The 24,907-nt window shown below is 31.8% G+C and overlaps 3 protein-coding genes and 2 pseudogenes across 4 annotated transcripts in view; 2 read left to right on the top strand and 3 right to left on the bottom strand.

Moving 5' to 3' along the window:
* LOC145194821 (sodium/mannose cotransporter SLC5A10-like) overlaps positions 1-24,907 on the bottom strand; it is a 297,350-nt gene that overhangs the window by 173,549 nt on the left and 98,894 nt on the right. The window lies entirely within an intron of this gene.
* Positions 2,069-3,617, bottom strand: LOC145195026 (serine/threonine-protein kinase Nek7-like). The gene is made up of 2 exons (XM_090070759.1): positions 2,690-3,617; positions 2,069-2,448 (listed from the first exon to the last, which is right to left on the bottom strand). The coding sequence occupies exons 1-2, from the start codon at positions 3,230-3,232 to the stop codon at positions 2,182-2,184; spliced, it is 810 nt and encodes a 269-aa protein (XP_089926885.1). The 5' UTR covers positions 3,233-3,617; the 3' UTR covers positions 2,069-2,181.
* LOC149880277 (uncharacterized) lies at positions 8,356-11,479 on the top strand (annotated as a pseudogene). The gene is made up of 2 exons (XR_016446420.1): positions 8,356-8,818; positions 8,982-11,479. The product of XR_016446420.1 is annotated as an uncharacterized LOC149880277 (transcript).
* LOC145190959 (uncharacterized) lies at positions 11,477-12,852 on the bottom strand. Its single transcript, XM_090070855.1, has 2 exons — positions 12,725-12,852; positions 11,477-12,536 (listed from the first exon to the last, which is right to left on the bottom strand). Exons 1-2 carry the CDS (start codon positions 12,839-12,841, stop codon positions 11,484-11,486), a joined length of 1,170 nt encoding a protein of 389 aa, XP_089926981.1. The 5' UTR covers positions 12,842-12,852; the 3' UTR covers positions 11,477-11,483.
* Positions 17,200-18,173, top strand: LOC149880278 (uncharacterized; annotated as a pseudogene).

Here is a 24,907-nt window from a genome sequence, read left to right on the forward strand (position 1 = left end):
AATCCATCCCCATGGGAATCCCGCAGGAACTGAACCCAACCCCGCAGAAATCCCGCAGACTCCGCGGGATTTCCGTGAAACCCAACCCCATGCAGCTCTCTAACACACACACACACACACACACACACACACACACACACACACACAGATTATATACCTTTTAGGCCAACAAAGATGCAGTATTTAGGCTAAAGACTGCAAAATTTGGAAAATCTGATTTTGTGGTCTGGGTGCTTTATCTTATATGCTGCATAGAATTCCTTCAGATTACACAAAATCAATTTTTTAGACATGTGTTTATTTTGTCCAATACTAGTGGAGTCTTTCTGAACAGGCATTTGTCTTGAATACTCATCATCAGAATAAAAAAGTTTTACAAGTTTTAAAATATCCGGGCTGATTAGATGTCGTTTAACCACATCAGGGTATTCTATGATGCCTTTTTGCTCGTGTAACAACTCTACCTTCTGAATTTCGCTTTTGGAAACTGTAGACACTTTTGGTGCTTTACTGACAGACCAAAATTTTGGGGATAATGTTAAAATTTGAAGTTGCTGCCATCTGTTAGAAACTTTAAGTTTTTCTTTCATGCAGTTAACAAGCAAGTTTAGATCGTTAGCTTTGGTTTGAATCTCCTTTAAAACTTCAAGCTTATCTGGTGCAGCAAAATCAGATTTAGTGACATTTAGAACAGTTGCAATTTTCCTAGGTTTGTGAAAGGATTTGACTGAATGAACTTTTATAGGAGACACTTCAAGTTCGCACAAAGTACTGTTGAGAAATGACCTTGTTAACTCAAGCATAATTTCTCTCTCTATATATTCAATCTTCATCTCGTTTACTTCTGATTCTTCACCTAATGCTAAGTTATATCTGCATCTTGGACAAAGGTTTTCACCTAGTACTATGAATTTGCCTTTACTACAAGGTGACTTCGCTGTATCCAAGTTAATTTCACGAAGACTGCCTGTAAAATAAAATGAACCCGTAATATCTATTAAAAATTTTTTTAAAAAAGACATCTTAAGCTGAGAGATTGTTTCATGCCTAAAATAAGCTGTAAATGCGAATTTGAGAAAAAAAAACTGCTATAAATACCTATCCTAGCATTTTTATGAGCATTAAATGAATTGCAGCATTGTGTTACTTTAGTTGCATAGCGCTTCAAATGAACAAGTTTATGATGTGGACAAGTTGTTGATTTGACATTGATTATTGATAGCCCAGTCCATCTAATTAATATTTCTCTATCATTATCAAGAAGGTCTTCAAAGCATTCAATTCCGAACAAGGGTGTGTATGTTATGAGAGGGTGGGTGGAATGACTGTCCAACTTTAAAATGGAATTACCATATAGTTAGTAAAAATCATGATGTGTTATGTTACATAAAATATTTAGCTAAAGCAAAAAGTACAATATCAGCTAAGTTTTTTTACTTATGTATGTAACATCAATTTTTTTTATTGAACATTGCCCCAGTTTTATTTTCAGTTGAGGTCAAGTTGTGAGATTTTGTAAGTAATACAAAAAAAAACTGATACTTAATACGGTTCAGCACCCAAAAACACATTTTAGCAATGTTAGCTTAAAATGTTTTCTCAACGTGTTTTTATGTCACTTAGCATTAATGCTCACTAAAATAAGCTTTCAAAATAGCATCAATTTTTTCTACATCTTGCAATTGTTGAATGCTCAAACATCAATATTTTCCGGCAAAAGTTACAAAAAAAATATTAATTGATAACGGCACATGTGAATTCAAAGTATTTCAGTAAAGTGTCAAAGCTTTGTCTATCCCTTTGTAAATTTGTAAAAATTGAATATCTTATACAAAAAGTATAAACATTGCATGTATAAATATCCCAAGTATGGGTGAAAATATTTAATTGATGCTCCATGAAATTTATCATAATCTCAAAATCACTTTTCTCACATAACTTGGCGAAGAAAACTCATAATTTGAATACAAGAATAAATAACTATTCACCAACCGTGTGTAAATCCAGCAGCAAGTGGAGCATATTTATTTGCTGTTTTTTGAAAAGATGTAAAATAGTTTGGTGGCATCAAATTAAACCTATTCATGAACAAAAATACAAACTTATAAATCATCAAAATAAAAAAATAATTTTTCATTCGTAAAATAATAATAAAAAATGTAAAGATTGTTTCCAACGTCTTTATAAATCTTTTTTTGTTCTGTCGTCTATCAACACTTCCTCTAGAATCTTTGAAATGGTTGGTCGTCTTTTGGGATCAGGATTAAGCGTCTGGGAGATGAGGCCTTTTAGTTCTCTGGAATAATTATTTGGAAGAGGATCTGAAAATTTCCATTTTATCACATGTGAAGTATCCATGAAAAGATGTTTTGCATTGCAACAAAAGCTAATGACGGCCCCTAAACTCCACACATCTGCAGAAAATGTGTACCGTACTCCACCAAGTACCTATAAAAAAGACAAGAGCCTTTTTGTTTTTTTAAATTATATAAGCTCCTGTTCTAAAAACATTTTATCCTAAGAAACTCTACTTAATCTAAATGTGGAAAGCTGTCAGTATGTTAATGAATCATTTAAAAATCAATTCTCGATTGTATTGTTTTTAAATAGATATTGCTTTTGCCTATATACTTGTAAAGTAATGTGCAGATTTTAGAACTTTTAAAAATTATTCTTCAAATACAAATACCTCAGGCGCCATGTATACTGGTGTCCCTAAAAGAGAAGAAGTGTAATAGTTGTTTTGAGCCTCTTCATCTAACAATTTTGCAATACCAAAGTCAGCAATCTTCCATTTCACTTCATTTTTTTTTTTTTTTTCATTCCAGATATTCAAGCCCAAAACGTTAGCTGGTTTGAGGTCTCGATGTAAAATATGCTGTGGATTTAGAGTATGTAGATAGTTTAATGCTGATGCTATATGATAAATGCATCTCCAGATGCAGAATTCTTCTCGGTCATGATTAAATGATTCAAAACATCCAGCATCAGCATATTCAAAAACAATCATTAACTTTCCATCCGGGGAGTAAAAAGATTCAAAATACTTGATGATGTGCGAATGATTGGTCATCTTCAGTATTTTGACCTCATGGTCAGTATTATTTTGGTCATATTTTTCAATAGCTTTGATAGCAACTTGTTCTCCACTGTTTCTTTTAGTGGCCCTGTAAACTTTACCAAAACTGCCTTTTCCAATTTCCTCATGAAAATGAAACTTATTATAACCCATTGCACTGGACACTTAAGAGAAAAACAGAAACTGTATTTATCTTTTGTTTATACTTGGACTACTTTAAGTCCTTATATTAAGATTTTAGTGGGTGAATCCTGGAGGTCTATATTTTATACAGCAAGATGTCTGTGATATATAAAAACTTGAACTTAGTAGTAAATTGTGCGAGCTTGCATAGGCTTCTGTGTTTAAACATCAAGTTGTTAATGTAGATAAATAAAAACGAAACAAGAAAATTATAGAAATGCTTAAGTACAAAAGTTGCTTTTGCTACTAAAAACTTCCTTCAACAATTTGTCAGTACAGCAAGAATTGTCTTTTCAGAGAACTGCTTTAGAGAGTATTATAATAAAGAGGCTTCAGCACAGCAGTTTTATAGCGCATTCATAGGTTTTAATATAAGCGGTAAAACGCTTTTTTGCGCTGTCGTAAAATCTTAGTGTTAAGACTTAAAGCGGAAGGAACGAGAGCAAAAAATAATAATAACAATAATAATAATAATAATAATGAAAAAAGAGAAAAACATAGCTAAAATGGTGTAAACAACCAAATTGAAGGGTATATTTTAGAGCCGGATCAAAAAGAAATCTGGGACGGAGCGCCTGTTAAAATGGTATTAGTTAAAGATCAGAATATTTCAGTTTGCAAAAATAGTTTAAAATCAATACAAAAAAGCAGTTTGTAAATCAAGACACAAAATTCAAACAGCATCAATACAAGCAAGCTATTCGCCATAAAATGACGCGATAAAGTCAATTATAAGAAACAGTTCCGGTATCAAATCACATCAAAGGAATATTGCAGTATCAAGAAGAAGACATGTTGAGTTTTATTTCGAGTTAATAAAAGTCAGTAAATAAAGAGAATAAAGGTTAAATACTATAGTACTACATTGAATTTATTTTAGAAGTTTAAAACTGAACAACATTCAAATACTTTTCACTGATTAGTGGCTACATTCATAATACTTTTCACATTGATCAGCAATCAATAATTATTAGATAAGATTGGTTCGATTCAATCCGGACAAAAACTCTTTTAACCTATCACTGAAGATTTTGAGATATTAATTACAATCATCATTCAGAGGCCAAAAATATCCTGCGAACACGTTGTTTGAAAATTTATGGCTTTTTATTTAAATATTTGTATTTTCCTTTAACTTTGCAGCATTTGGATTTCGTCGTAGATGGGCTGTGTTTTGTTCAAAACAGTTCAAAACCGCTCCAATGTATATATGATCACAAATATTTTAGGTAATACTCGATGTAGTTGCAAAACTTGTATGTGTCTAGCAAAATAATTACGGAATGCATCAGTAAGAAAAGAAATTTTTGAAATGAAACACCGTTCTTTCACCGACTTTCTTGAAATGAAACACCGTTCAAAAATTAAGGGTGGAATGCAAGAACCAAACTTAAGTCAAGTTCGACTTGAAATCACAAGTTCGACTTTATCAAGTCAGATTTGAAAATTTGACTTGAGCGAATGCGTAAACGAGACTTGAAAATTTCAAGTTCGTGCTTGAGAAAGTTGAACTTGAAAAATAGTCGAGGCGTTGAATTCAGGGCGCTTATCGGAAAAATGTACTTCGCAACCAATAGCGGCAATGGATTTTTTTTTCAGGAAAAACCATTTACTGAAACAAATTAGTGTAATGATATTTGTATAATATACGATTAAATAAAAAGTTAATAACATTAAAAAAAAAAAACGGTCTTGCTATGCATTTTTCATTACAAAAATAAACTCATCTTGGCACTTTCAGTTCCAAATCCTAAGTTGTAGGTAAACAACGGTTGGTCGTATGTACCACTAAAGTGATCAAGACAATATCTCTTGATTTCTCCACTTTAACAGATTCCATTTGAATTAAAATACATGGAAATGTTCTAGAAAATAGAGAATCTTGTTTTGACGCCTTTTGGGGATGATAAGGGAAACCGGGGCTAGTTGCAACAAAATTTAAAAAACTGCATTCATCTCCTTAAACTTTAAAATTTTTGAAATTTTTCTTTCAGGGTTATAAAAAAGATCTTAGTGACATGTAATATAAAACTTAGTTATTACGCAATAGTGAAACAAAAATGAAAAAAAATGTTATAACTTACCCCGCATCGGGGCAAGTTGCAACAGTGAACAGGGTAAGTTGCAACATAATACTCTAAAAGTATAAACCTTGCAGAGTTCACAGAAAAATTACCAGGTAATCTGTAATTTCTATTTGGCAACAAAAATTTTATAATTACAATAAAAGAGAGTAATATTTTCTTCGAGCTGCAATAAAATTTATTACGCTACACCTCACATATACCTGACTTGTTTAGTAATCTAAAAGCTGTTTTTGAGAAAAAAAATTTCTTATATATATATATATATATATATATATATATATATATATATATATATATATATATACCATTTACATATGAAAACCACACTGGAAAAACGATCAAGCTACATTTTTATTGTTTTGAGTAAATTAGATTTTAAACTTCAAAACACCGTAGTTCATTTATTTGTGAAGCTAAATATCTGTGTAATTTGATCGGTTTTCTAGTTCTATAGTTTTTAATATATATAAAAATATATATAGTTAAACTGCAGCCGAATAACAGGGGCAAAAACCCAAAAACAATAAAAATGTAGCTTGATTGTTTTTCCAGTGTGGTCTTCATATGTAAGTATTCCAGTACATTGGCATATGTAAGTATACCATTTACATATGTAAGTCAATAGAGATCTCATATGGAGACAGGTCTTCTGAAATTATTGGGCCACTTATAGAAACAGAAAAGAAAACTTTTAAGAAACCATTGATAGCATCTTGCTCATTAACACATGAAAAAGAACAAAATTTAAGGTTAAACAAAAATCTCTTATTAAAAAAATACAAAAAAGCAATATAATGAAATTCATGATCTTGATAAAGAACTAATGCAAAAACAAATAGAAATAACTAACATAAAAAAAAATCACTCCAGAAAAAGCAACAATACAAACAAAAAGAACATGAACTTAAAATAGAAATTTATCCAAAAAAAATTTTCACAGTTAAAATTTTCACATAGTTTTAAAAAAGCAACACAACAGAATTATGGGAGGATTATTATTTTCAAACAATATCAGATCCAAATTTTTTTTGGAATGTTTTAATTTATCAGTTTATTTTTTAATGAAATTGTTTTTTTCATATATAATACTATTTTGAAATATAAAATGTAATTCTTTTGAAATAATATGCAGTATAAATATTTGCAAATAATGTTTTTGTTATTAGACTCTTTATCCATAATCAGACACAATTTTTTTTTAAAAAAAATCAGTCCAAAATTTGATTTCTCTTTGTTTCTGCAAAAATATCTTTAGTAAATGCTTCAGCACCATATTCATCATTGCTATTTTGTATTTCATTGCCTCCACAATAATCATTTTGTAAAAGGGCAATGTTGTGAAGCACAAAAGAGGATATTATTATAGCTATAGAATTTTGCAGTTTTGTTCATAAGGGAATGTTAAGACAAGGGTATTGTTTTTTGATATACCAAAACAATATTCAACAACAACATTCAACATGTGTGTACTTCTCAAGCTGTAATTGTATCTGATTTCACTTTCATTTTTGGGTTAGAAAAAGGTGTCATTAAATATTGTTTACAAGGATAGCCAGAATCACCTGAAACATGAACATGTTGGCAAGCTTCTAAAAATTGTTTAATAGCTGAGTTAGCAAAAACACATGAATCCTAAACACTTCCAGGCCATTGAACACAAGTAGATAAAATTTCATTTGAAGCACCTGCAGTGACCTGGCGATTCAAAGAAAAAAATCCCTTTTTGTTTCAAATATATTTCTGCGCTTTCTCTACAAGGAATTATTATAGGAATATGTGTTCCATTAATTGCTTCTATACATCCTGGGAATCCTTGAATTTGGTAAAATCTAAATAATGGTTGATAAATATAAATATTTTCTTTATCTAAGAAAAGTTTGAATTTTGTATGAAATAGCAAAATCAGATATCCATGAAAACTTATAATCACTTTTGCTGAATTATCAAAGAATCAGCTTCTGTTGGAAACTTTATGTACTGATATCTTTTGTTAGCCATTTGAATTGAAATGTACTTAACCACTGGACAAACAGTTCACTTTCAGCTCTTCCAAATCTCCTATTATTCTCTAAAAGAGTTTATTTATTGTTACTTGAGTATATTATCATTTGTTGCTATAAAATGTTGTTATTTAAAAACGTAATGTAAAATCTACAATAATAAGGTTCCATTTTCTGATACCATTTTTTGAATATCTACTCACTTGGAATGAACCAGTAGCATAAAACCGAAATGCAATAGCCAGTTGTTGTACAGATGAAAGAGGGCACCCTCGATTGTTAACATTGTTGTTAATAATGTCATTAGCTAATATAAAAAGGTTTCTTTGGAAAATCTGTAGCCCCTTTTAAATTCTATATTGTTGTAAACTTCTAAAGGATTGGCTCTGTCAATAGCAAACCTTGGTATGTGATTTAGCATATTTCTTCTTCTCCTTCTTCTTCTAAAGTTCAGCTCATACCGATTCACTTTAAACATTTTAAAAAAAGTTTTTTTTTTAATACTTCATATTATTGTAACTACTTCTCATGAACTCTCTTTTACTCCTTTTACACGTATCACTTCTTTGTATAACTGCAACTGTTTATTACTAAATGGAATTTACTTTTATACTGAATCACAAAAACGTGCCTTAATCAACAGCCTTTTATAATGCTAGGATGTTCGACATTTCAAAATGCTAATAAACATTTCTAATTGCATCAAAATATGACATGTTGGATCATTACATACGAGTTACTGGATGTTTTCACAATGTTGGTATTCAGTTTTCTGTAATGAATTCATTGACAAATATACTTTCACAATGTAACCTTCTAAATTAATAACGCCAATATACCCAAGTAACTACTTTTGCTTGTTAAAAACTCATTTTCATATTTGCAAAGGTTGTAAAAAGTTATATAGTAATAGTAAAGTTTTGTTACGCATCAGCAAAATTATAATCGCGGTTGGTTTTTTTTTTTCAAGTTTGATTTCAACCATGGTTTCAACATAGTTAATAGACTAAACTGGTTTGGAAACTCCGTAAAATCTATTGTTTAACCTTTTGACACAAAAATAGAGCGTAAATGAAGCGTGACAGTGCACACAAACTTTTTAACGGCGTTTATTGCTAAGTGATATTGCAAACAGATTATTCCTTTATTTCACAGATTATCTGTAGTGATTATTTATAAGTGATTTTTTTTGTACATCATTGATCAGTGTTGATCAATTTATGAAGATAATATGCCAGGTGCTAATTGTAGTATAACGAACTGTGGAACATCAAGAAGAACAAAGGAGGTAGGAATATTCAAGCTTCCTTATTCAAATCCTGCAGATCCTGCTCATCAAAATTGGAGATCTGAATGGTTAAATTCAATAACTAAAGGACGTGTTATTGACCAGCAGTTTAAAGAGCAGATCAATTCTGGAAAAATTTATGCTTGTGAAAAGCACTTTAAGCCAGATGATTTTGAAACACATAAGCTGTTAATAAACTATATGTGAGTGTGTGTGTGTGTGTGTGTGTGTGTGTGTGTGTGTGTGTGTGTGTGTGTGTGTGTGTGTGTATGTGTGTATGTGTGTTTGTGTGTGTATGTGTGTGTGTGTATGTGTGTGTAAATTCCTAATGATTTTATCTTCAGATATTGGTCTCAAAATGACAAAAAAGATTATGAAAAATGGAGCTATACCAACTCTACTACTACCTACAAAAAGCTGTAACTTAACTTCACCAAAACAAAGAATGCCAAGAAAAATTATTTTTTCTGAGACTAAAGAACCAATTAAGTACTATAATAAACTTAATGACATTTCAATTCGAATTCCAAAACTAAAACTTTTAAATGGTTGGATAACAGATGTGAAAGAAAAAGAAATATCTATTTTGAAAAATGTTTCAAATCAATTTGTTCTTCCAGAATTTGAGATAACAATAGATGAAAGTTTAGGCTATAGTTTGGCAGTATATGGGTGGATGGTTCCTGAATGTCATCCTATTTACTCAGACTACAAAAGAAGTATGCAAAATATAACTGTGACAAATTAAATTCATGTGCTTGAAAGTTATCAATTATGTATAGGTGTGCCAATTCATGAAAAGACAGCTAGTACCATACACCATTGTATACCTTTTAAAATAAATCCACATTATTGGGATACAAAACCATCACCATTCAATCATATGTCATACAATAGAAATATTAACTGCGATGTTTTACTTAAAAACTCAAACAGATGCAAAAAATGTTTATTGACAAACAAATCAATTTATTCAAAAATAAAGAAAGTTAAGCGTCACAATGATCCAGCCAAACTAAATGCTGCTATCTCTTTGACAACACCATCGAGGCTTAAATTAACAATGCAGCTGCACCGTCTTAAATGTGCACAATTACAAGCTAGAATTGAAGCAATGAAAGAAGAGCTTATTAGCTCAAGTGTGATGATGGATTGTGATTTACATAGTGATTTTCTTTCAATAATTTCTAATACTAATCATAACATTAGTGATTTCATGAATTTGTTTTGGCAAGAACAAAAAAAGTTATTTAGTGTCTCTCCATCTGGAGTTAGGTATCACCCAATGATAATAAGATACTGTTTATCCATAGCATCAAAATCCCCATCTGCATATCAAGAAATAAGAGATAGCAAAGTTCTTGTGTTGCCAAGCCTGAGGACACTCCGAGATTATAAAAATTGTATTACGGCAAAAGCTGGGTTTCAGGAAGGTATTGTTGCTGAATTATGTATGCAAACAGAACAGTATACAAAAATTGAAAGATACATTGTGCTTCTTATTGATGAGATGTCCCTAAAATCTAATCTGGTTTTTGATAAGAACAGTCATCAGCTAATTGGGTTTGTTGATTTGGGAGACCCAGACCTGAATTTTGCTACATTACAAAAATGTGAGCTTGCAACTCATGCTCTTGTTTTCATGGTTTGTGGCATTGCAACATCGCTTAAGTTTTCACTTGCATATTTTACCACCATTACTGCCACAGCAGTGCAGCTATTTAGTTTATTTTGGGATGCAGTATGCATTTTAGAAAAAAGATGTAATCTTTATCTAGTCTCTGTAGTGGCTGATGGTGCATCATCAAACCGAACAATGATTAAACTTCACAGTTATATGTGTGGAGATATGATTACTCCTGTTATTTTTAAAACAATAAATTTGTATGCCAAATATAGATACATCTACTTTGTAGCAGACCCACCACACCTGATGAAAACTGCTCGAAATTGCTTATTAAACTCTGGCGCAGGAAAATGTACACGCTACTTGTGGAACAATGGAAAATACTTACTGTGGCAGCACATTACTCAATTGTATTATGAAGATTTAGACAATGGTTTAAAACTTATGCCTAAGTTAACTAATAAGCACATACACATAAACTCTTACTCTGCTATGACTGTAAAACTAGCTACCCAAATTTTAAGTCAAACCGTAGCATCTGTTTTGAAAACCTTTGGAACTGAGGAACATAAAGAGACAGCTAGTTTTTGTGAAAAAATGGACATGTTTTTTGATTGTGTTAACAGTAGATCTCTTGAAGAACATAAAATTAATATAAAACCTTTCCTTCAAAAATACACAGACCAAAATGATTTACGATTTAATTTCCTTTTAAATGATTTTTTGGATTATTTTAAAGATTGGAAAAGATCTATAGATGAAAGAGTGGACAATACTTCTAGTTGTCAATACACTTATGAGGCTAAGGCTAAAATGTTCATTTCACATCAGACTCATGAAGGCTTAATAATGACATGTAACTCAATTGTGGAACTTACAAGGTTTCTGTTAGCAGAGGGTATGTCTTATGTACTTACTAATAGATTTTGTCAAGATCCATTAGAGAAATATTTCAGTGCTCAAAGACAAATAGGGCGACATTCAGATAACCCTGATGCTAAACAGTTTGGATACAATTCTAATGCAATACGCATCCAAAGAAGTGTTTCGCTTAACACTGGAAATACTAGAGGCTCTTATATTAAAAAAAAGTCTTGGATAAATGTGTCTGAAGATCTTATACCAAAAAGAAAGAGAAAAAAAACATGATTTACAAACTACTTATATTATAACAACTATTTGTATTCAAAACTTTTATAAAACTACATATATATATATATTATTTGTCTTTCAGTTTATGTGATTGTTTCATATTAGCACGTAATCCTTTTTTAGATAGTTCTCCTGTTTTTTTTTTTGCTTTGTGTTTATTAACAATGTCTTTGACAAATGAATGACTTCGAACTCTAAAATATAATCTCAGTATTGAACACAAAGTAGATTTTTGTATATCTTTTTCAATTTTTAAATCACAGCTTTCAAGAATAACCCTGTAATATTCATCTATATCTTGATCATAAAATGTTTTTTCTGTCAAGAAATCTATGTCTATGCTTTTAGTTAATTCTGACTGTTCTGTATATAAACAAAATGCTTTTTCTGCTATAACTAATATTTGCTCAAACTCAATTGTTATACCAGTGAGTCCTCCACGGCTAAGAGCATTGATAAGTTTTTGGTCTGGAATATTTTTTGTTTCAGATTGGCAGCATTTTAATATTGATATTGCTTGTTTTACAGCAGTAACATTATTTGTTCGAAAACTTTGGATTTTTTTTTTTAATTTGTGGATGCAGTAACCTCCTAGATATTGCAAGCCATACTTTTTCCTTTCACATATTGTTTGTCTACTTGATATCTTTTTATCACTGACACTAGATATATTAGCCCTATAATAAGATGCTATGCTGTCAGCAAGTTTGCTTAATAATAATGTAGCAGCATCTTCATATTCAGCATCACAATTAAAAATTTGCCTACTGTTGATTACTATTCTGCCAAAATAATCAGCATAAAACTCATTCAAACTTTTTAGAGAAATTTTACTACAAGTTTCAATTATTCTATCAAACTGAATCTCATCTTTTATCTGGTCAATCTGAAATTTTTTAACAACTTCAATTATTTTGTCACCATAAATTGAGCTTTCTATGATCTTGCAAGACACTTTTTTTAGTAGTGAGAACAAAATCTCAGTGTTAAAAACTGGATTATTAGCAGGTTCATCAACGATAATATTGTTGGGGTGCTTTTTAGTGATATGCAATTTCAGCCCTCCTTTACTTCTAAAAACTTTAACGCATACATTACATGGGAAGGATCCAGGGCTAAGCTAAAAATAGTTTTAAGTAAGATATATGTTCAAAAAACAAAATATAATCAGTCACTCAATCGCTTATCTTTCGCTTAATTTGATCACTAATAAAAAAACCTAAAAACAAATGTTTGTTTATGCTACGTAAATAATTTACATAAAGAAACATTTTTCACTTTTTTATCTTACTAGGAAAAAGTACTAACATCTTCGACAATAGCTTCAGTATAATTTTGAAGTTCAATATCTTTTTCAAAACTTTCCAATAGCATTATAAGTTCACTATTACAAAAATAGTCATCGTCTTCTCTCTCTGAAGCCATAGTAAATTTTTGTGCTGTGCACCGTCAATGTCACGTGATCACAGCGTTCACCTTAATGAGTTTTTTTTTACGCAAAACACCGAGTTTCCAAACCAGTTAAGTCTATAAACTATGGTTTCAAGATTGGTCTGGAGCAGACTTGAAAAAATGACTTGATAATTCAAAAATTCTCGTTTTTTAAGTCTGACTTCAGTTCAAATTCGCTTCTTGCATTCCGTTCAAGTCAGACTTGAGATTTGAAGTCTGACTTGAAATTTCAAGTCCGCTTCTTGCATTCGGAAGGAATTTTTGCTCTCTCAAGTCTGGTTTGAAGTCAGACTTGAAAACGGTCTATTTTTGGTGGTTTTCAAGTCTGACTTGAGTTGAAGTTCGCTTTATGTATTCGCTCGTCGCACTTAAGGTTTGAAGTTCGACTTCAAACTTGAAGTTCGGTTTTTACATTTCACCCTAACTATGTCAGTTTTTCGTGAGTTAATTTGCAATTTAAGGGAATGGCAGTAAACATATCAAACATTTTTCAAACATGAACGGACTTCGGTAATTTTTGCTGCTAGTTTTTTAATTTGTTCATAATGCAGAGTTGTTGCAATCAATATCCTTCCCAATGCACACACAAACATTCAAGGATGAAGTTCGGTTTTGAGGCTGTGGCTTCGCTGATGTTATAGCATCATTAAGCGATGAAGCTTGCTTACCTTGACTGCTTGCGTGAAAATGATTGATCTGTAGGATAAATTTATTAGATTGGATGGAAGGTCAGTTGATGCTCCATGTAAATCGGCTTCAGCCATCTACAACCAACAGTTTTTGTCCTTTCTGGACGAATGTTCCGAATGTAATCAATCAGACACTGTATCAATCAATCAATAGCAATACACTGTATCAATTAATTAATAAAAGCTAAACCATAATATTATTCTATTGTATTTTGTCATTTGATAAACTTTGATATTAAAATGCCAAACATATTCATTGAACCATGAAAACCTATTTGAAACACCGATTTCTTATAATACAGTTTTTGTATAGTATAATTAATACAGCAAATTACGTACTATATTAAATTTGCATAAATGGATAGTGCATGTTCGAATTGCGAAGATTACAGCCTTTAAGGTGGTACACCCCCATTCTAAAAAATTTCCTTAAAATAATCAATACAAAATTAAAACTACAATACACAAGTTAAAACAAGTATGCTGATTTTTTTTTTAAATAAGAAATCTCGATTGCCCAACTTTTGCCTCACTTATTCCATACGAATTGCCAAAATATGGGTGTAATTTAAAACAAGATATCTCCAGTTCTATATATCTTTTAACTCTGAAATTTTCACACTATGTTCCTAAAAGGTACGAAGAGGTTATGAACCAAAATCATGCATTAAAGATGCATAGAACATTTTAAAAATAATTTTCCATATATTTAAGAAAATTTTTAACAAAAAAAGCAAGAAAAAAAGATTTTAAACATACTTATACATCATATTTATTTGTAGTTTTGGTTCATTACCTAAGTCAATTTATAACAAAAACACCCTGAAAATTTCAAGTCAGCATATGGTCCCAAACTGAAAATATTGCGTTTTAAAATTTAGGTATTTGGTAAAAATGACATTTTGAGAAAAACACAAAAAACAAAATAAAAGTTCGTTATATTAGGAAAAGAAGCACGAGCCCAATTAAAAACCTCCACTATTATATTGTGGGTCCTTTTCCAGTTCTTTTTCAATATCTATGTAACCTTTTTTGATGGCTCTAAGCTGTTTTCTCCTTATTTTACCTTTAGCACTTGATTTGTGATTCATTTTTTTAATTCGGTAATATTTAACAAGTTGTTATTTATTGCACTATAGTTTTTAAAATTCATAGGAGATGGCATGTTCATTACTGCAGCAAATTTGCATATAGATTGATAACCTTTACCAATTTCACGAAAAGCATTAACGACTTAAAAATTAACTGATGCAGAAGGAACACCTGGAGTACTTTTAGATTTTTTAGTAGAAAACTGAAACGTGTGCCATCCTTTGCTAAATTGGCAACAAAGGCACTGTAAAGTTAAATAAAAACAAAAACCTTTCTTGCTTTTTAAATCATTTTCTAAACAAACTTCATTTCCACATTCGGGGCATTTAAACTCACTAACCATTAGTTTTAAAATATTAAAGTTTATAATGATGTTGTAATTTTTTTGACTTCCAGATATTTCAGTGTTTACTATTTTTTTGGAGCTTGCTGATAAACTTGGATCAGAAATTGATGTATCAAGCTGAATAAACTTTGAAGATTTTAGGTGTTGATTACAAGAAAACTTTCTTTTTTTAGTTCGAGCAATAGAACGTCCCATATCTTATTTAGCTATTTATTTATAAGAACATTAACAAATTAAAACAGCATGCAAGCACGATACATTTGATACATGTTCGCATTAGTAGTTCAAGTTATAGCTTTTAAAATAAACATGAAGCACAAAATAAACAAGCTGCAGTAGAAAAGAGTTATTGATGTTTATAAGCTTGAGCAAGTTTACATTTTTTGTTTTAAAATGCGTTGCTATGGCGTTGCTACGGACTTCTCAATTTACTATGGCCACAAAACACATAATTGTACACACTTCCTTATTTATTTATTAAAAAAAAAATTAATAATATTGTTCTATGAAAAATTTTGAATTTAAAAAACCAATTTTCAAAAAATTGATTTTTTCTAAAAAATTTCAAAATTAATGGGGATGTACCACCTTAATAAGATGCTTAGAAAATCGCTTACATGCTGGTCAACTAGAAATAATATTACACATAAAGGTTTCAGAAAGATCTATCAATTCCAGAAAACCACTTTGAAACATTTGTCAAACTATTTGTATGCGATGAGCCAGAACATAATTTTTTCCAGTGTATCTTTATAAATAAACATACTATATATTACGGTTGTGAAAAATGATTCCAAACACGTTTTAGTATATTTAGTGAAAAAATGCCTGAATCATATGGGATCAGTTTTTTAACCTCGTATTTCTAAATTTCGATTGAATAAATCGAAATTTAGAAATACGAGGTTAAAAAACTGATCCCATATGATTCAGGCATTTTTTATCCCAAAACTAAATAAAATAGACATTTGCTTCTGAAACAATAAATTTATCACCTAGTATGTATGTATTACAATGCAAACAAAAAAAAAAAAGAAATCACAAATGTTCTAATGATTTTTTAGGTGCACATCACTGCTTACTGCTCAAGAAATCAAAGTTGCAATTGGTTTTGCTCTCAAAGTTTATTATAAAAGTGCTTCTGTTTATTTGAAGCATTTTTATGATAAACATTGAGAGCAAAACCGATTGATTTCTTTGTTTTGTTTGTATTGTTTGTATTTGTTTAACATTAGGTATTGAGTTGTACCTTTTATTTTTCACATGTCTGCAGGTAGATATAACGCAATTCTTGAACGCCGCGACACTCTAATGTATGAATACTGCAACATGTCAGTGACATGCATAATATTATAATAAATGTTAATAAAACAGGCTAAAAGAATAAAGAGTAGCGAATAGGATTTTACACTATAAAATCTTCAGCACTTCTGCAACAGATTATGTTCGATAACAAGACAATTCTGATTTTTTATGCGTGTAAAAATTTGAACAAATTTAAATATTCAGATCAACATCTTGTCAAAGTAGTGTGAGGCGGGTTTTTTCTCTGCTAAGTTCTGTTTTATATATAGTATGGAAGTAGGGATGGGATTTAGTGTTTCGTAGGTTAGGCGGATTGGATTTTAGACTGTAGTGAAGATCTTAACAAAAAAATATTTTTTCAGTGTTTTAGTTAGCCTGGGTGTTGGAAAGTTGTGAATGGTTATCATAAATGTTGGGTAAAAATATTATTTGTCTATTGTTTCGTCTTGAGGTGCCCCAAGCCTTTTTAAAATTACGAATATTCAGTTTTTTATTTTAGTTTATTAACTTTTGAAATTGTTACAACATTTTTTTTTAGGATTTTAACTGGCCTGGGTGTTGATACTTTTGGTTGTTGAATGTTGATTAGTTGTGAATTAATATCGTAAATGTTATGTTAAATTAATATTTGTCTACATTGTTATCTTGAGATGCACGCAAAAGTTTAAAAATTGTGAAAACCTAGCTTTTTTGCTCTTTTTTTTATATTTAAAAAATGTAGCGCTCTATAATATTAATATTTTCTCAGCATTTGTGTTTGTACCTCCATCTGGTGAATCAACTTGAAGTATTGCATATGGCTGACAACAACATTGAATAAATATTATATATTCTATCAATTATTATAAATATAATAGAGTTTTGGAATATCAAGGATCGACATTCAACAAAATAAGAAAATGCCAACTCAGACTCGAAATCAGAACATTTGTCCTGTATTTGGCAAAACTAAACGGATGAGTAAAAATTAACCAACATACAGGGATATTATTAAACACTTTATGTTAGTACGACAAGAACTGACTGATGGACAAGCGAAAGAAGCAACAGTTAATGTAACTTCCAACAAAGTATGTGAAGATCTTGTGCAAATTTGGCACATAGGATCAATACCGGTTATATCACCTCAGCAAATAGTGGCAAAAATAAAAGATTATTATGACAAATTCAGGACACTAATGAAACCTTATTGAAACAAAAATCCAAAGATTCAAATTATCTGCATAAAATTGAATTATTCAAGAAAGACTCGGATCGTTTGTTTGATATTGCAGCGTGTAAGTGTAAAGATCTGTCAACTTGCACCTGTGAAAAGATTCGTAAAGTTCCAATCAATGAAAGAGTATTCCTTGTCGATCAACAAAATGAAAGAAAAATGATGATAGGCAATGTTGACATTAAAACAACAAAACAACAAGAACGGAAACTGAAGAGAAAACATACAGATGCATCAAGAATGTTGAATTTTAAGTGTGCAACCAGCCCGAGTGCTGGAAGTTGTGTTTTGCCACAATATTACAGTTCTGATGAATGTGATGATGCTTCTGATTTAGTTATGTTGGAACATTCAGATGACAAAGAAACTGAACCTATAACAGTGCCACTACAATTTTATAAATGTTCTGTAAAAACAAACTTTCAAATGCGACACCCGCTGCCAGTATTAGCTCGTGAATGTGATAGATGGGGAGTATCGGATCGTTCAGCTGCAGCCATAGCGTCAGCTGTTCTGGTTGATTTTGGTATTATTAATGAACAAGATTCGTCTGTGGTAACTGATCCAAGCAAAATTTGTCGAGAAAGACAGAAAATTAGGAAAAGTTTACAAACTGATGCAATAGAAAAAGTTGAAGGGTTGTATTTCAATGGTTGAAAAGACAAAACCAGAAATCAAGTTATGAAAGGTGATAAATTTCATCCAGTAACAGAAACAGAAGAGCACATTGTGTTAATAAAAGAACCTGATTCGCAATACCTGGGACATACTAAAACATCAGAAGGAACATCACTAAATTTAACAAATAAGATTGTGGAATTTTTAGATAAAAATGAGGTTGATACAAGCACATTTGTAGCAATAGGTTGTGATGGTACCAATGTTAACACTGGATGATGTGGTGGCGTTATTAGACTGATTGAAGTACATTTTAAGAAGTCGATGTACTGGTTTGTATGCTTACTACACATAAATGAATTACCGCTCAGGCATCTCATAATACATCCAATCGGAAAACAGTTAAAAGAATGCGACATGCCAGTTAGTAACCTTTCAATCGATTGAAGGTAATGTTTTGCCAAACATTGATCCAAACAAACTGAGCACAGATCAGAAGTACCTACTTGAAATATGTCAAGCAATCAATAGTGGCCAATGCAGTAGCGATTTGGGCAACCGTAAACCAGGACCAATGTGCCATTCTCGCTGGTTAACAACCGCCAATCGGATTCTTTGATTGTATATTTCAAAAGAATGTCTAGACAAACACTTGAAAACACTTGTAACATACATAGTGAAAGTGTATACACCTATATGGTTTGAAATTAAGTCAAAACCATCATGTACAGATGGGAGTCGTCATCTTTTTCAGATGATTCATTATACCAGATACTTGTCTACGAATCTGAAGAGAATTGTTGATCCAGTAATACAAAGAAATTCTTATTTTGGTCATCCTGAAAACTTGCTGATAGCAATGGCAACAGACGAAAGACCACACATTCGTCAACTAGCTCTAAGACATGTGCTTGCGGTAAGATCAAGCAACAATGAAACAGATACTGAACCTAGAGTATTTAAGGTGCCATTGCTAAACTTCGAAGCACAAGATTACACAGAAATAATCAGTTGGTCATCAAACAAACGCACAGAACCGCCAATGTTTCGATCCTTTCCATCCAATCAACTTGAAGAAAACATTCGATCTTCAGAAATGTTAGAATTTCAATCATTTCCATGCCATACACAGGCCGTTGAACGGGGGATTAAGCTTGTGACAGAAGCGTGTACTGCCGTGTGTGAACCCCAGCGTGACGGTTTCATTCGTGCACTAATCACGTTCAGCCATGAAAGTGTTCATTAAAAAGTCAGATTTTAGTTAAATCAGATAACTGTTTATGGCTGTTCAACGTTGGTAACATTAAAATAAAGAATTCAAGAGTTATGGCTGTAACTAAACAAAAGGACAAAACTTTTAGTTCTACCACTGCATTATTTTAACTTTTAAAATTGTGAAGTTTTAAACTACTATGAAAATGTTGATTTTAAAAGTATTAAGGCTTTAAAACTGATTTTATTTTCAAACTTAATTATATAATGATAACTTAATTACATAATGGTGTTATGGAAAATGGTGTGAAGAACTACTTGTTGCATGTATATTGCATAATGCATAATTGCATATTTCATATATTGCATACCATGCATACAATGCCATACATTGTATACGTATAGCGTCACCTGATATAATTTATGATAGTTTGTACCAAAGTTTGTTAAACTTAGTTGAAGAATAAAATAGAAAAATTAGAAAAATGCTAATATTTGGTGTATTTAAAGTACTTGGGGGCAACTTAAATTCATACTTTTTACAAACAATATATGTGCAGATCATATCTTGTATGATTTGATAACCTGTTTAGACACAGACAATAGCATAACAAAATTTAAAAAAATATATATATATCTTTTAAATATCATATTTTACAAAACAATATTAATTTTAAAAATTTTTGGGGCACCTCAAAATGATACCCTAAAGAACTAATATTTTAATATAGTGCTTTTAGTATCAGTAGACAACTTTTGCACACCCAGGCTAACCAAATCTATGAAAAAAATTTTTTCACTTCAGCCTATTGGATTTAGAGGTGTATGGGGAAACCTCTTGGTTCTGTGTACTGGTAGCACTCTAACTTATTTTTTGTTAATGCGCGTACCTTTCTTTACGCGCAAGATTTCTCGTTTAAACTCTGATAATATCAATTCTTTTCCTTTAATGTATCGTTATCGTTAATAAAAATTTCTTCACTTTAAATTACACAAAAACAATTTCTTCTAATTTCCTTTTGTAAAATCAAAACTCCGGTCTACTTATTTTTCGTAGAACCTATAACTCTGTTATGAATCCTTATTTTCGTAACTCTTAAAGTTCTGTCTTATATCCCATCCTTTCGTATCTCCCTTTTTTCTTGATATCGCATTTTTTTTCTCTTAGAATTAGCTTCCTCACATAGCTCCATTATTCGGCAAAAATCGTCCCTTGATTTTTCTGTTTGTCTGGTGGAAAAAGGATCTAGGGTGGTAGGGGTAATAGTATTGGGTATTCTTTCTTAACAACTCATTAGTGGTGAGTTGACGTTTGTGAAGGACAGTGGTAAGGTAGTAGGTAATGTGGCAAATTGGGAATCCGACAAAATGATAGTCCATCATTTTTCTTTCACACAACTTTTCTCGGTTTGGTTGAAGAATCTGCTTAAGGATACTTGCTTTTGATCAACTTACTGGGGATACTGTTTGAGTGTTTCATTAAATCGGCTGTATTTCAACGAGAAATAAAGTTTGCGTAATGGATTTTCATTGATGTTCGCAATCGTTTATCTTACTTTCATCCCTTCTGTGAACCTTTGTCAAATTTTACAATAAAGTTAAAAAAAATACCATCACAAATTAATTATCCAATAAATATCCATACAAAAAACTCTTTAAACTGTCACATCAAAACAAATCACTAAAAAATTAAACTTTTAAAAAAGTTGGCACAACATTTATAGCTCGGGCTCAATAGTCTTTTAAATGAAGTTTAAGATTTTCTCGATTCCACGTAGTTGAATTGGGCAAAAGTTGACGTTTTACGTGATGCAACGGTCGTATTTTGTCATGAATACCTTCTTCAGAAAAAGGTAAGTAGTTATAATTGTTTGGAATATAACCCAGCACCAATCTTGTTAGCAGTCCAGATTTTATGCGCAGTCACCACTTTTGTATGGTTGAGTTCCTCATGCAAATGTATGTATAAGTTTGCATCCAGTTTAAAGTACGTTTTACCGTCAAAAGGTACTTGTGTTTCTGAATGAACTTATTACTACACTTTTGACATTTGTTGGAATAGTATAAAGCTAGATATTAGTAGTAACATAGCAAAAGCCATAAGGAATAGGGCCAATGTGATCCTTCGTTTTGTTACTGTGATGCAAACCATTTTTGTTGTGGTGTTGCGAGCTAAGGAATTCCTATTGTATTTGGTAAAATCTCCATTTCGCATGATTGAGTATGAATGGTTAAAGTATTTTCTCCTAAATCGAATTTTACCTTAATTTGTATCAGTTTGGTAGTCCCAGTATTAGATCATGCGATATATTTGGTGCAACAACAACTTTCGTATTGAATACTTTATCAGGAATTTGAATGGTAATGTTATCTTCTCTTGTGATTGGTATTTTGTGGTTAGATCCTGATATAAGGTGGGTTCTGTTACCTCTTTCATCACTTAAAGAGTTACCTTGATTCTTCATTTTAAAATAGAGGTGCCTTAACAACAGAAACTAAGTAATCGGTATAATTAGGGCTTTTATTTGATGTTGTGGTGATGTGATGTGGATGGTTACAATCGTCTGAAAGGCGTCATTGCGATTACCATCTTTTAAGCTAATTTTTGAGATTGCCTTTAGTCTACTACCTTTTAAATCCTTTTGTTCTACGTCCACGTAACATACATTAGGTGTTTTTTTCAGAACTGTTTCTTCTTTGGGGAGTATTGTTATTGGGTTGATTGAATTAGCTGTTAGGGGTGTATGCTGATTTACTGCGCTATTAAGTGAAGACTGAATAGGGACAGATTTTGGTTTGGGAATGCAAAGTTTAATAAGACTAGTTTTGTTCGTATAAATGATAAAACATTAAACTTAGCAGCAGTGTCCATCTTATTGTACCACCTATTCCTCCCAATATGTTATGAAAGAAACTGCTTAAGCCAGTTGTAGAATCTTTTACGGCAATACTAGACGCTTCCTACAACTCTCTCGTCTAAATCTCCTACTCCATCTAACACATCGTGTAGTGAAGAACCGATAGACTTGATTATTGAACAGCTCCCTTTTGCGAGAGACTCAATTGTAGAGCCTAATGCTTTTCCGATACCGAGTAGAACGTTTCCATCGCCTTGTTTTACCTAAAGTTCTTTGATTTCTTGAATAGCATCATGAACATAGGTTAAAATGTTTAGCATGGCATATGGTTCGAACACATGAGGCGATTTAGTTAAAATTTTTTTGTTAAATCGCTTAATTTTTTTTAAGTGGAATTCTTCCTTTTCATCGACTGAATTTAACCGCGTGATATCGATTACCCGTAAAAACTGAGTTGTGTTGTCATTTTCCTAGGAAAATCCGAATAGCAAGTTTCATTGATTTTTCGATCACATTGAACAACATATTACTGACACAGAATGCCCCTCCAACATTGATCAAACTTTTAAAGCAGGAATTTGCTACATCAAAAACTCCTTAAAAGTTATTGTGTGGAGAGATCCTCAACACGACGAAGGAATGCATTCCCTCGGAACGCATACTATACAACAAGCAGACGAATACGTTTTAATCTCAAGTTTATAAGCTGGTTGGGCGATCCAACAATCACTTGATAGCCAAAATAAAACTATTCAACTAGACAATTGCCTTATCCTTCACAACAACAACGAAAATTCACAAAACCCCCTACAGTCCTTGAACGACGCAGTAAAAGAATACGCCAGGTCTGTCGCGGACACAGTTGTTGCTCCACTTTTAGAGGCACACATAGCACAGCCAATTATTTATAAAAAACAAATCATGGTTAAGGAATGGGAAAGAATTTGCTTTCCACAAAAAGAAATATCTTACCTTCAACTCTGGATGATCTCTACATTTCCAAACACCGCGTCAAGATGGATCCAACCAGTGACCGGAGTTCTTGTACATACAGTAGGAGATGCCTTTCAACTGGAGGAGTGCTATGAAATAAACAAACATAAACTGCATTTTGGCTTGAATTACCTATTAATTGGGCGGGAAGTCGGCGAATTTCGAAAAAGGTCTTGGGTAAGTATATTTGGTTTAAATATTTTGCAATTGTATTCTTCAGAAATTTTATTTTTCCATCAACCTTCTTCAGTTTCAAAAATTAACGGTTGCTCAATATTTACGATTTCGGTTGGTGTGGGTAGATCGTCTTTTATCTTGTTGTTGCTGTTGAACAGAGTGTGAAACGCAGGTTGTACACTTTCGATCGGCGAGCGTTCTATTAACCATGTTAACGAAGTCTTAAGAATTTAATTATACACCATTGCGAGGCAAAGCTCAAATAAGACTCGTATTTCATTCTCTTTACGTGATTTCACACTCGAAACGAATATATTTTCATGATTACATGTTAAGGTTACTTTATAGTGGGTACAAAGATAGATAGGGAACTTAGAAACGGTTGGGGAGTGGCGAAATACTTCAGCTGTATAATTTTTTAATTCGTAATCTTTATTCATTTGATACTCGCAGTTTTTTTTTGTGGGGAATTCGTAAATTCCCATATGCGTAGTTTTTGCACAGCCAAATATTAATCCAATGTAAATATTTAGAATGTATGGTGCAATTAATGAGAGAAATACGAATATTTGCGTTAGTAAATGATTCAGGTTGTATTTTCTTCTTTTTGGTTGAAAGTTGTTAATAAACAATTACGGGGTAAACTATCTGCCGAGGTTCCAATTCCTTTGCGAAATGTTTATCGTTGTTTGAAATAAGTTCTTACTAGTTCTGGACTGAGGTTATTTTCTGGTTCCCAAGTATTGCTTGTTTCGTCATAGTCTTTCCATTTTGTAAGGAACTCTCTTTTCCCTCTTCGTGTCTTGTGGTTTCTTATTCCGTCCTCTTCAAATATGTTATCTTCCTTTAGTTCCTGCAAATCCTTCTTTTCTGTATTTGTACTGGGAATTAGGGTTTTATTTGTTTCTTTGCCTTTTTTATTGTTTTGGTTCTCAGATACAAGGTATGTTTAAAAAATACTCGTAATTTTTAAATTACGAGAGTTTGGAGAGTCCGATTGTCAGCATTTTTTTTTTTGTGTTGGTATACATGCCCCTAAAGTATAATAAAATTCTCAGCTATATTCATTGTTTATTTTGTTTGTGGTAGTTGCTAAGGTTCGACGCGTTTTTATGAGCTCGGCGACTTTTTGCTTGTTTAAAAAAGGAAAGAATTGAAGAGTCAAAGAACTTGTATTAAATTTTGCATAAAAAATGAAATAAAGTGTAACAAAGTGTGTGAAATGTTACAAAAAGCCTATGGTGAGTCGGCTATGAAAAAAGCAAGTGTTTACGAGTGGTATAAGCGTTTATAAGATGATCACGAAGACGTTGAAGATGACGAACGCTCCGGTCGACCCAGCAAGTCAATAATCAATGAAAATGTGAAAAAAGTGGAAAAAATGGTTATGAATGATCGTCGAATCACTATAAGAGAAGTTGCTGATGAAGTTGATGATCTCGACTGGACTGGGCACAGAGATAGGTTCATGAGGATGGTTAATTTCAACATTTGTTTCTACTTGCACGGCACTTGGTGAAGGTTGGCAATTAT

The sequence above is a fragment of the Hydra viridissima genome, unplaced genomic scaffold, assembly GCF_058129835.1.
Source record: "Hydra viridissima isolate aposymbiotic clone 2 unplaced genomic scaffold, HvirCarnegie_v1 scaffold_13, whole genome shotgun sequence".
Taxonomy (NCBI): Eukaryota; Metazoa; Cnidaria; class Hydrozoa; order Anthoathecata; family Hydridae; genus Hydra; species Hydra viridissima.

Coding starts and splice junctions, on each gene's coding strand:
- LOC145195026 (XM_090070759.1), bottom strand. CDS start 3,232: ATGGGTTATAATAAGTTTCATTTTCATGAGGAAATTGGAAAAGGCAGT. Junction 2,449..2,689: donor CAGTATACATGGCGCCTGAG/GTATTTGTATTT, acceptor TCTTTTTTATAG/GTACTTGGTGGAGTACGGTA.
- LOC145190959 (XM_090070855.1), bottom strand. CDS start 12,841: ATGGCTTCAGAGAGAGAAGACGATGACTATTTTTGTAATAGTGAACTT. Junction 12,537..12,724: donor CTGAAGCTATTGTCGAAGAT/GTTAGTACTTTT, acceptor AACTATTTTTAG/CTTAGCCCTGGATCCTTCCC.